At 42.1% G+C, this 13345-nt stretch overlaps 2 protein-coding genes across 3 annotated transcripts in view; both read right to left on the reverse strand.

Moving 5' to 3' along the window:
• Positions 1-2068: 2068 nt before the first annotated feature.
• On the reverse strand, positions 2069-6432 carry tmem119a (transmembrane protein 119a). The gene is made up of 2 exons (XM_080499460.1): positions 6303-6432; positions 2069-4068 (listed from the first exon to the last, which is right to left on the reverse strand). The coding sequence occupies exon 2, from the start codon at positions 4051-4053 to the stop codon at positions 3307-3309; it is 747 nt and encodes a 248-aa protein (XP_080355586.1). The 5' UTR covers positions 4054-4068; positions 6303-6432; the 3' UTR covers positions 2069-3306.
• Positions 6433-9028: 2596 nt separating this feature from the next.
• Positions 9029-13345, reverse strand: part of coro1ca (coronin, actin binding protein, 1Ca) — a 29199-nt gene continuing 24882 nt past the window's right edge. For both annotated transcript variants that reach the window (XM_080499450.1, XM_080499451.1), the window contains exons 9-11: positions 13167-13224; positions 12786-13028; positions 9029-12211 (exon numbers count right to left, since the gene is read on the reverse strand). In XM_080499450.1, coding sequence (XP_080355576.1) covers positions 12092-12211; positions 12786-13028; positions 13167-13224 — 421 coding nt within the window. In that variant the 3' untranslated portion in view covers positions 9029-12091. The remainder of the gene's footprint in view (positions 12212-12785; positions 13029-13166; positions 13225-13345) is intronic.

The raw sequence follows: 13345 nt of genomic DNA on the forward strand, positions 1-13345 counted from the left end.
CAGAGACAGTTATTCTGACCAACTCCAAAAGAAGACCCCACCCACCCTGAACGTCACCTGCAGCTTTCTGTAAGGAGTCGAGGAACTTTTCAAAACATCACAATTAGACTAAATGAACATTCCGTTTCCCCATGGAGTCAGTAAGTTAACTAATTCAAATTATATTCTTGTCAAGTCTACACTGAAGTCATGACCGGAACAAATAGTCTTCAATTTAGTATCATTTATGTTTTTGTAGAGTAATAATAAATCATGGGAAATAAAAAAAACTTCCAGTTGATTCTCTTCCACTAATGTTCTAATAGTCTTTTTTTTTATTGATGTATTTATTCAGTACATATTTCAGCTTTTGGAAACAAGCTTTCTTCCTATAATTTACTTATAAACACATTTTTTTGTTCTTGTTGTTATTCAGTTAATTAAAACCAGAGCCTGGATAGTTTTTTTTTCAAGATACAGGCTAAACCAGTGCTAGATGATAGTGAGGAAATTGAACACAAACATGCTGCTCAAACACACATCGACATCACTGAGGACCCTTGAGCAAGGCCCCTTGATCTCCTCAAATTTTACCCGGCACTGCACAGCCAGCCACAGCTCCTTCAGGATGAATTAATAAATGCAAAAGACTATTTCTAACAGAAAGCAGAAATGATGATTTACATGTATTGTCATGTGTTTTGAGAACCATCTAAGAATGATCTGAAAGGAAAACTAGTGAAGAGGTGAAGAGGTGTGCCACTTACCATTCCCGTTCCTGTATTATCTGCTCCTCCAGAAAGCTGGGAAGGAGTGCATCCTTTACATGATCCACCGTATCTCTCAAGAGAAACAGCTGCTGCAGAGAATTCCAGGCAGATGCTCATCAAAGTTTAATGACGGCCTTAAGGTGCTCTATTACCTATTCTGGATCCTCTTCACCATTCGAACTGACAGAGAAGTAATGTCAGTGGTATCAGACAGTGAGGAGGAACGTGGGTTTGAAGCGGGGTTGTGCTCAATGAATGAAAGGAAATGGAAAAACAGCGGTAATAACGATCTGAAGCAACCAAAGGTCACGGTGTCTGTGGGTCAGACAGCGACTCTGTGGGACATGCTCCCCCAGGAAAGGCGCTGCCGGGTGGCCCTGCGCACACCTGTCACCTGCTGGGAAGAGTGAAAGTGAGGGGGGTAGTATTTTCTCGAATTATTTAACACCTCACTGACAATAGAGCAGGGAATCTGACCCCGGTGTGAGGCTCCACCACGGCTCCTGTTTCAGCCGTCACAAGGCTTCCCAGTGTGTGTTGTCATGTCATGTTTGATCTCTGGCAAGTTCACCCACTTCTGATTCACAGCAAACTTTTCATTTTTTGGAAATGTAAACTTTAGCATTATTTAATCACTCCCCCCCCCATGTTCATAATATTTATTTTTATAGATTCAAGAGAACGCCCAGAATCATGAGGTTCATTTGTAAAAATAGAAGATGAAGTACGGAGAAGTGACACATATTTCTCAAAGATTCTTGCTGTTCCCACGATGGCAGTATTTTATTCTCTGTATAAAATATAGAGCAAATTATAGAGCAGAATTGTTGTTTGAGTCCTTGTTTTGACCTCAGTGGAACAAATCAGTGACTTGAAAGATTTGTTGAGACAATACAGCAGCTCTTGCTTTGTGGCGAAGGGGTCGCGGTATGTATCTGGTTTACCGCTGCTGAAATATTTAAGCAATCTCTGTGCTGTTGCCAGTAAAGGACAAAAAGGTTTGTGGTTATTCCCCCTGTGTCCAGAGTCAGTGGTGTTTCTGCAGAGTGCTTCCACAAGTATGAGCTCAAAATGTCACGCTGAAAAAGCAGAAGACACAAACTGACATTTAGGAGACGTCTTCAGAATAGTTAAATTCGCATGATTGTCAACCAGCTCCAAATGATAGCGTTCCACAGTGAACATAATGTGCACATTGAGAACATCTTCTTTTTATGGACTGTGCTCGTCACCAGTTTGTTTTCTCGAGGTTTTGTCCGTGTTTCAGTTGACACAACTGCCCCAGTTGTAGTTACAGAAAATACTGAAACATCTTTTTCAATATTTTTATTAAACATAAAAATGTCAGTTTGTTAATGATATTAGTGTAACAGAGAAAACAACGAAGCACAATAAGCAGAGGTACAGAGGATCTGATCCTGACAAAGACGAGTGACTATTAAATCACAGTAATCAAATCAAATTTGCTAAATCTTAAAAATTAAAAGCTAATGCTGTAACTGGACTCTTACTCACTTACTTAAAACGGATCAATGGACTCATTTCAAATATTAACTTAGAAAACATTGAACATAAAAATAAAACCACGTTCACAAAGCCCGTTTTACCTTTTCAATATTTTGGCCGAGCTGGAAGCACAAATCAAACACATACAAAATTCTCATTGAACAAGGTTCCCTATTATTTTTGGTTTGCAGTTTTGTGAATTAAATTCTTACAATAAAATATTATATAACATATATGTATGTATATATATGTATATATGCTATATATACAATAGCAGGTCAAATCTAGATGTAAAGAAAAGATTTTGACTTCCTATGAAGTCAAGTTTACTGGCATTTCACGTTGCTTTATTTGAGCACAATAGAGTCGGCTCTAAAAATAGTGAATCAGCTAAAACTCAGCTGCCAAGGAGATTTTGTGGCGTTACAGCAGGATGAACTGAGGACACGGGACATTTCTAGACTTTCTGTGTTGTAAAGACAGAAAATTACAGCCTTCCCCTTTTTTGTTCTTTCTTTCTTTCTTTTTTTAATTTCATGCACATTTTCCTCCTGTGTTATTCTTCTAGATGTCATTCAACGTGAAAACGATCACTGCAAGTGAAGTCTAGTTTCATGTTGAGAACTGGCGATGCTGAAACCCGCTGATTAAAAGGAAAAGAATTGAGCGACCACTGCCAGACTAAACTGTCGGCTCTACGTGAAGCCGAACTGGTCACCTCAGCTCAGCAGAGAAGTCAGCCGTCATTAAAGGCCGGGTCTCTTCTGAGGTTTGATACCATAAATAACGAGCACCCTGATTCAGTCGTACATGTGGTGTTTTATTTTCTAATCTCTTTCCTTCATCACACACGCCAACCTGCAGTTTGAAATGCTTTATAGATGGTTGATTGTTAATATGAGGCTTTATTTCAACCTGGATATACTGTATCTCCGTCTGGATAAATGCGATTTAATTCGAGGACATTTCATCATCTTTGTTCTTGTCAAAAAAAAAACAAACACCTGATCTTGTGTTCACGTCAAGTCGCCACATTATCCTCAATCTTGCCCTAGTGGTGAGCTTTCTTCAGGTGGCAAGTGCAGACCGGGTGGCCGGAGCTGGTGCTGGCACTTTGCTGCACCTCCTCTCTGTATACCTTCGCCGGCTCCTTGTGTTTGGGCTCCTCCCTCCTCCTCTCCACCTCCTCCGTATCTCTGACCCGCCTGACCTCCTGGCGAGGCGACGACCGGACGTCCCGCCCCTTCTCCCCCACCAGGGCCTTGGAGGGCACGCGCAGGTGCTTGGGGGACGCCACGCTCTGGGTGTGGATCTTCTTGACGTGGTCGACTGCGTACGGCCTCTCGTGGAGATCGCCGGATTCCTTGCGCCCGGCGGTTTTGTCTGCCGTGTACTTCCTGGCCGGCTGAGGCGGGGGCTTGTAAGCCTCCAGTTTGCGCTTGTGACTCATGGCGGTGGCGCAGCAGATGATGAAGACCATGACGATGAGGAGAGAGGTCACGACGATGATGATGATCAGGTTCTCCTGCAGGAAGTCCACCACTCGGCTCAGGACAAAATCCTTCAGGCGGATCATGGTGGTGGTGATGGTGTCGGTCAGGGTGGGCGCTCCGGTGGAGGCGGTGACGGAAACTGGCGCTCTGGTGGAGAAGGACGTCGGGAAAAGGAGCTCCAGCTCGGCCTCATCGCCGCTGCCGTCCATGGAAGCGTTGTAGAATAGAGGGGTGGAGAGACACACGCGGCAGCAGAGCGAGAGCAAGGTCACACAGGCCAGCTGAAGAGCCACGTGGGACGTCATCTTCTCCTCTGAGTCCTGCACCAACAGCAAAGACACACCTTTGAACCGGGATATCAACGTGAGGCAGAGGTTACATTTCACAGAAACAAGGCTCTGGTTCAATTCTGTGCTACGGTCTCTGTAAGGTTCGCCTTTCCTCATGTCTCTTCTGGACTTTTTCTACACCCCTAAAACATGGAGGGCAGGTTAACTGGTAATACGGATTCATGTTTGAGTAGTTAAATGTTAAATGTGTTGCCTACAACACACCAAGCAGCAGTGAATCCAAACTGTAGGAAGAGATCCACCTGCTGCAACCCGACTTTAGTCGTTACGTGAACATATGGGAAGTAATTCCTGAGCTGAGCTCCAGTCTTCAACTAAACATCCACCATATACCATCTATAGTGTGACTCCTGAATCTTGGATCGGGTTTGTTTGAGGTCTTCTGTCTCTCCCTGCCTCGCACCAGATCTATTTTAGCAGGCAGGCAGCAGGGTAGCCATTACTTATTTGGGGTGGAGACAGTGAGTTTGGTGCCGAAGGCCTTATAATTTGTAAAATAGAGGGAGGCCACCCATCGACCACACTAAAGCGAGGAGGAAGCGATATTCCAAAGACAGCACAGAGGCGTGGGAGACCTGTGGCTCTGTCCTCTGTATTTACGCTGCCGTGCAGCAGCCCACAGCAGCACAGACCTGATGAGGATATTTCTGCTTCCAGGGAAACCTGCAGTTACTTGGGCTACGTACAACTCGCCGGACAAACCTCCCATTATTATGTTTCTCTATTATTCTGCTTCTCTCTTTCACACTCTTGTCACCGTCATGTCCAGATTTGAAAAAAGAAAACCAACAAAAAACTGAACGGAGGGAAAGATACCATTTACAACCTCGTAAAGTCTGTGTGTAATTAGTGTGGACTTGTGTGAAGACTTCTCATCAGTGAACCTGCAGCTCTGGTTCACACTCTTTACCAGCAGCTCCCCCAACCTCCCTGTGTGGCCAAATGTACAGTAGAGACTCTTGTGGACCAGATGGTGGGCTGGGCCTTCATCCTTGGATGTACAGCTTTAGGATGGCTCTGCCCTCTGATCCCCATAATTACAAACTAAATTTAGATTTCCTGTATTCCACCTCGAGGTTGATGTTACGTTGAATCGAAGGCCGTTCAGACGCCGAATATGTTGCGACTCATGTTCCTGACATTTTGTGAACATTGTGATCTCTCGATACTGCGGTTACTATCCCGACATTGTTTCAAGTTACTTAATGCTTTAAGTAGCATTTGGAAATAAGTTTCTGGTTGTGTTAAAGAATATTTGAGACATACGTTTTAATGTTTGTCAGTTTTTAAAGTCAGTCACAGAACAAAATGGAATTTATATGTTGTAAAAAAAATTTGGGGGAAATTGCAGAACTTTTAAACTTCTAAACAGGTTCGACTTTTCTCAAGATGTCTTCACTGAGTCTTTTTGTATTTTTGACATTGTATTTAACATTTGTCGCAGGGCATGACCCACAAGATAAAATACAAATATAAGAGCACTTATTCATAGCCCCTGCAATTATGACATATTTAGACATTTGTTTTCCATAACAGGAATTTTAAAACAGATGTCTGAATTTTTGTGCAAATATTTTTAATTTCTTGTAAAAATAAATTTTTTTACCTTAGGCCAGTAGTAGTTTATACACATTTATAACAATTCACTACTAACGTCTGTGTCTTTTCCAATGTTGCAGAGAGAAAGTCTTTCTACTTTATGATGCATTCTCTGAACTGTGCTGTTTGGTCATGAACAAAAAAACAACATAAAAAAAGTAAAAATTTGATCACTTATTTATTTGTGACTGTTTATATTAAATTATTTCCTTATATTATATGGATAATTTTGCAAAATAACTCTTAAGAAAGTGCATGAAAATCCCCCAAAATATTCCTTATGTTAAAAACTATTGTGATTGTTTTACTGCTTTGTGTCAGTCAAACTGATGCAATACTGCTGAAAAGTATGAATATATTAAGTCGTGTACATTGTAGAGTTGGCTAATTAGATGTGGTGAAGCTAAATGTATAAATTATTCCAATGAAATATGTTTGCAGCAATACATGAGATAATTACACCTTCACTGAAGTAACATTTTCTCCACTGTCTGTTGGCATGAAAACAAGATCTGAGTCAAAAACAACAACAAAACATTTGATTTTGCCTTTTTTTTTTTCCTTTGCTGAAAAAACCCCCACAGGTAACTTGAATCAATACTCACAGGCTGTCCTGTTCTCGGCTTGTCTTCTGGGAAGCTCAGCGCAGTGCAGGCAACTGCTGGAAGAAGAAAAAAGGGCAACGAGAGGAAAGTAAAAGCGAGAGAGAGTTTCCAAGTATTTGCCCTCTCTGCCAAGTTCTAGTGACTGTTCTGTTACTTGGCTTCTCAAAGTCTCCCTGCTGCAAATGGATGTCCAGCCCCTCTATTTTCAGCTTCTCCTCCCTCTTTTCCAACCTCCATCCTCAGTCTACATCCTCGCAATGAAGTCCACATTATGGGAAAGCCTTTATTTGTTTGTGGAGAGTTTTCTGAGCGTTTGACATTGGACAGTGAGATTGGTTGATTTCCTCTGAATAAACTTCAGACCCTTTGTGACTGTAGTCCTGATAAAGGATGTTTGACCCAAAACGTTAATTGAATAAAAAAAAAAACCCCACATGTTCTCATTGAGATTTGATCAAACTGACTGGCATGTTCAGGCCTCACTGTTTTCTCCCTGACAGGCTGAAATGCTGCAGCAGTTGCAGCATCAGTCCCATGTTCTAGGGGAAAATGGATATTTCTGTACTCGGCGGGGCGAGTCCAGCGACTTCTCTGCCTCCCACCAAGTCCTCTCTAATTACGTCTCGCTTGATTACAGCCTGTCTCTGCCGGGCCTGCGAGACCAGAGCAGGGAGAAAGCACCGCTTTCATCCTAAAACATATGTCCAGAGCGAACATATAAACTTCATGGCCTTTCAGGGGCACTTATCTTTGGATACGTCTCTAAATATGCAGGGCATTTATTTGAAGCTGCTCGTGCCTGCTTTTCTGTGTTGTTCACCTATTTTGACAGATGCTGTGACATGATGATGCTATGGCTGGTCAGTCTGAGAGTTTAATTGTGAGCAAGGTTGTAATTTTGGCAGCTTCAGGATGCAATGAAGGAAAAGTACAGCGAGCAGTTCTTCATAATACATGCAGCGATTCTGCTCTTTCTGTTTTACGGATCAAATAACTTTGTAACTTGACAAAGAGGTTTGAGTGCAAGATGCTGTGTCAGCGAGACTTGTCATCAGGTGCTACGGAGGACTGGGACCGTACGTTTAGTGTTTTGATTGACACAAACACAACAAACGCAACAAATCCACAGAGCGAAAGGTTCACATCCATGGATCATTTTGTTGGAAACTAAAGAGAACTATTTACATCACAATCTATTGATTTTATGCAGAGACCCTCTCTCTGGGGTGTGTAATGTATACAGGAAGTAAGTTGTTTTTTAAGAACTGTGAAAATTTGTAATGAACCGACACCCTGTCCAGACTCTTTGCTGCAAATAGCTGTGATGGACTCCAAACTCCTGGAACCCCCATCTGGTTTTAGTGGGTCTAGAACACGGAGGATACTTTACACTTTAAATGCATATAGGTTCCTCTGGAAAACTGGGCTCTTTTCAGGAGAAAAATTAAAACTTAGAACTTGCTTTCATATAATCTCAATAGTCAGTTTTGTATACCGTCTTCTGTTTGACACTACATTACTCAGTTACTCTTTAATTGGCATTCTCAAGAAATGGTCTGAAATGTTTTCAGGTTTTCTGAAATGAAAACATCTTGGTCACCAAGATGTTTTCATTCTTTTCACCATTGTTCACAAATATGCAACGCTCTATTTTATAATACTGCATAATATCCAAGTCTCCTTGGCTATAAACCTGATTCCACTTAATAGTCTGTTTATTCCCATCTTAAATGTTGGTGAGGGAAACCCAGTTCTATTGCTCATCATCTCACTTGTTTCTTTGAGGGATCAGATGAAAGAGATTAGCTTTTCAAGCAACGTAAAACAGGATTTATTGCCCAGATGCAATATGACAAAGAAATCATGTCTCAAACAATATTTGTGCAGCATGTACCGGTAGATATCTGCTTAAGTGATAGTTTCTTTGAAAAAGATGCAAGTATCAGACATTAGGAACTCCTCAATGTCCTATGTAAAACATGAGTATTTGTTTAATTCCTGCATTCCAAGATGTTTGTTTTAAATCACGATCCATCAATTTATCACAGCACCATAACCACCGACTGATGAAAATGTAGAATACTGGTTAATATTTGCATCGTGTCACCCGTCAGTGGGTGGAACACATCAAACATTAAGGACTTGAACAAGGGTCAAACGCGTGGCGAGTAGAAGACTGGGTCGGAGCACAAACACTGAAACTCCAGTTGATCTGTAGTGTTGAAAGAAGTAGAAAAGGGTGGAAGGCTGGTGGCGCTATACAGCGGAAGAACAGACGGGACGTCCATGCTTGAGCCTCTTCTGACCACAGAACAATGGAGGAAGAAGGTTGATCTGATGGATGACATGACAGCTGCATGGATTTTGTCATACCTGGGGAATAGATGACATCAGAAGCGAGCAGAACTTGGACAACGTTCTATCGGTAAACCTTTGACCCATGACTCAGTCATCCATGTGGACATTACTTTGATACATGATACCAATCCAAGAGTTCTTCAGATTTCAATTCACTGGATCATTTGAGAGTCATTGATGGGATTCACAGAGATCTTAACTTTATCCATGACTTAAAAGGCTGCAAAGATCTTGGTGGAGACGCCACGGGACACTTTCAGAGGCTTCAACAGACTCCTTGTATCAACAGTTTCAAAGTGCCTGGTATAGCTTCAAGCAGGTGACGAGACAGACGGCATATCAATACAGACCAAAGGAAACCCGTTTTAAAAATTCTTTATTAATTTTTCTTATAATCAATGTTTGATACTTGAAGCAAGAATAATGAACAAAAATGCTGAGCAGACCTCCACATGAGGTTTCCGTCTTGGTTCAGGTTTGACCGATTTCCGTCTGACCTCCAGTGTAACAGAGGTTCTGCTTTTCTCAAGATGCATTATGGCAAGGTGCAAGGAACACAAAAAAAAAAAAAAAAAAGGGGGAAACATTTAAAACCCACCTCCCACACCGATACCCTCTTAAGCACAACCACAAAACAATAGAAAAAGACAAAAAAAACAAATTATGGTCATGTTATTTACATCGCTTGCACTTATTTTTCTAGACCTTTATTACACACGTACATCTACCTTTCAACGGCACATTTCTCCAACCTACAGCGTCCCTTTGGATTGCTAAAAACTACAAATCCTCAAGCTCAGATCTTGTGCCAGCAGTGCACAAAGCTCCACAGAGCGGTCGTCTCACACACAATACGGTGGTACGACATGCGTCAGACCCTCATCTGTCACACTGCGGGATTTCCACCACTAATATTCCACCACTTGCTGCTCAAACCGTATCTTGAAGCACCAGTGACTCAGTTACTTAAACCTGTTGACATTTTCTTGGTGTGGAATCTTGAAATGCATTTATATACCCGTAAAATGGGGGGAAATGTCAAAATGTCCCGATGCATAGCGTATCTAAGAAACCCTGTGCAGCGTCACCGTTGGGCAGTTTAATGGAACGGCAGGAACGTCACACCATTATTCAGCTTTGGGACATGCAGTACTTCAAGAATCGGGCGATTTTAGAACAAAGTGGTTCAACTAAACTTAGCACCTCCGAGTGGTTTAAATCCAAAACTTCAACTCGTTCATTTTCTACAGAAACCTACTCGCAAAGCATTCCCCTACCAACACTTCCAGGATCAACTCTATGGCACTTTCAGGTCTTTACAGTGGTTAACAATTATTGAAGGCAAACATCAGACCAATACCCATCTCTGCTCCCGACCAGGAAACAAACCTACGACATCAAAAATAGAGCTTTTCTTCAGACTCAAGATTGGACAGTTCAATGGGTTCTCATTTTTGTGAGGGTACGCTGAATTGGGGCGTGTAAAGAAATAAAGAATGAAGACATGGAAGTGCTAAGAAGGGTATAAGCACAGCTGGAACAAGGAAAAGGCTAAAATTAACAGCGAAGTGACAAGCCAACTTTGAACTTTTCCAATTTAGAGGCAAGTCTTGGACCTTCCACTGAGTCTATTTCACAAAACCCCAGACAGGAAACAAAGCAGGAATATTTAAAGTGACAAGGACGCAAGGCCAAAGACATGAGGCACATATTCACACAATCTGTGGCCTTTGAGGTTTATCGTGAACAGTTTCTGCAGGTATCTCCAGCTCCGTCGCCACGTGGTCAAGAGCCAAGACGAACGACGGATCATTTGGCGTCATTTCAACATCAATTCCTGTGCAGCTTGTACAGAAAAGTCTAGATCTGAGATGTGCAATGTGGAAACAAACCGACTAAAAATAATCCCACTTCACTTGACCGCGGGGGGGGGGGGGGAAATCCCACAAACGCTGAGGTTGACGACGGCATTTTTACATGGAAACGGCTCTGCGAAAAACGACGACGACGATCCACACGTTGATGCTCCATGGCAGCACAAAAGAAAACGCCACAATGACAACCAGCTAATCACGACACCAGAGTGTTTACAGACAGAAGAACGAGGAGGATTTTTTCTCATCATACCAAGACCTGCCAATGATTTTTCTTCTATAAGTGCAGAGTGCATTGTTAATGAAGCAAGGTAGAAAGGAATGATTTTTTTTTTTTTTTTTTTAAATGGACATTTGTGTCCAAAGTTGGAATGACAGGAAGCAACAGAAGTTTAAAAAAAAAAAAAGTGGCTCCAACGCAAGACAGCAATAATATTTGGGATGTCAAAGGGCTGAGTGAAAACCATAGCAATGACGATGTAAGTTCCTGTCGTGAAAACCGATTTAATGATGGAAACGCCCCCTTTTTCATAACAAGCTTACTGCACTAGAGTTCAGTTAGCGATGTGATTATTCCCCCCCCCCTCCCTGTCAGAAAATTACAAAAAATACTGTTCGAGGTTCAAACAAAGTCCAGGTTTGGCAACAAGTTTTGGGGGATAACAGGAAACACTGGAAACTTGCTTAAAAATCAGTCCCTCCAGGATATTTCTCAGAAATCTCTACAATTTGCTCGCAAATTTTCTCCCTTTGTCAGCAGTCATCCTTATCTTATTCAAATGGATCAAGAACGTGCACTGCAATTTGTTTTTCAGACAGTCCGCAGCTATAAGTTTCACAAACCTTTGTATTTAAAGAAATGTCACTTTCTTTATTGGCAGACAGAAAACGGTTTTGAAGCTTTTTAGACCCGACTTGAATGCATTTCACAAACAAAACACTCGAATAAGAAAGTGCACTTGGAGTGCCGTTGTGTCGAAATCAAATTTTATGAAACACCAATTAAAATGGAACTGCGTAGACCAGGGTTAGATTTAAAAAAATTATAAATTCCTGCAATTTTGCAAATAAAATCACGTAAAATTCATGCAAAACTTAATCACATTTTGAGAAAATGGCCCATAAAAATCAAGGTCTTTTTTTTGCTTGCCTGAGATCCTGGAGGGACTGAAAAATAAATGAAGACCCAATAGTAAATGGCACCCTGGACACGGGAATTTTCTTGAATCATTGATATAAAATGAAAGGGAATATGTCAGACTTTTTTATGTATAGACAAAAAAAAAAAAAAAAAAAAAAAAGACACGATAAAAGGAAAGAGTCCTTTGTCACCAAAAAAGCAAGAGTATCTTCTGCTAAATTTGCCACATCTTTATTCCACCTGTGTTAAACTGAGAGTCAGGGGCTGGCTAAGAAAAGTTCATTTGGAATGTTGCTAGGGATCATTGCGAGACAGGACTCGGACCAAGCACTGTCATTGAGATAGGCAGTGACTGTTCCCGCCCACCCAACAGCCAATGGAACGTCCTGAATTTAAGCGGATCGGGCAAAGGGTCTTTAAATGGCAATTTTGGACATCTGGTCTTCAAGTTTGATGATTCGTTTTTCCTGACTGCTGATCAGGTCCTTGAGAGATTTGATTTCTTTCAAGATCTCCTCCAGCTTGGCTTCAGACTTCTGCGGGAAACACGACAAATGAGTTAGAAAGAAGTGTCCGACATGGATGGTACAATTGCACAAAAAAAACTGACTAAAGTCAAATGGAAGATAAAGCCCTAAGAGTGAGCGTGGCTCCTGAATCAAAAGTGCCCAGGAACAGTCTTGCTCTGGTGTGTGGCAGGACCTGGTGCTCTGAGGGTTAACGCCTCTGCCCAGCACGGCAGCTCAGTGGGCTGTGATTACAGAGAGATACATGGGCTGGGTCACAGGCGGACAGCTGTATTGTGGGTAATGTATGGCAGGACGCCCAGCAGTAGACCCCAAAGTTTGTGGGTCAGAAGGTGGATGAAGGAGAGCAAGAAACTCCATGAAAGAACTATTTTTTTCCTCCCATCATATAGGCCTTATCTTACGGCGCAACTCCAAAACAACTGGCAATGAAGACAAAAGCCAGAAACATGACTGACGTGGAGGAGAGCGTTGAGGGAGATTTTTTTGTAGGAACTTTTTTTTGTAGAGTTTTCCATAATTGAATGTAACATTTATCAGAGGCTGTGCACAAATGGGAAAAAACAAACAAAACAAAACTCACAATCGACGGAGTGGGCGAGGCAGACTTGTTGCCGGGGCTCGAGTTCTCTGCGTTTTTGGTGACCTTTGAGTCCAAAATGTTCTTTTTGACCACCTTGATTTCACGGCTTTTGGACGGGACGTAGCCGTTCTTGAGGGAGATCTTGATGGGCTCGCCATTACTGCCGTCAAACCAGTCCTCTGCCTCCAGGGCAGGGTCTGGTCCGGCCGTGTCGGGGTACAAGTCATCCTGGAACAGGTCCGACTGATGTGGCGGGACAAAGCAAGAAACTGAGTCACACCCTTAACAACACACATGGAGACAAAGCCCTACTAAGAACGAGTCAACAAATGGATCTGATGTCCAATGAGGTTTAAATGGTAAGAGACGATGAGGACTCACCTTTCTGGGCACAGTCATCACGATGGGTTCACACTTCCTTTCATGCAGTTTGAAGAACCTGAGAACACACACACACACGCAAACCAGTTACATTTTCTCCAGAGTACTTTAAACTGAAAAAAAAAAAAAAGTCAAGGGGCAGGTGCCATCAGGATCCTAACATGACTACATGGTGCCTC

This window comes from Blennius ocellaris (assembly GCF_963422515.1).
Source record: "Blennius ocellaris genome assembly, chromosome: 7".
Taxonomy (NCBI): Eukaryota; Metazoa; Chordata; class Actinopteri; order Blenniiformes; family Blenniidae; genus Blennius; species Blennius ocellaris.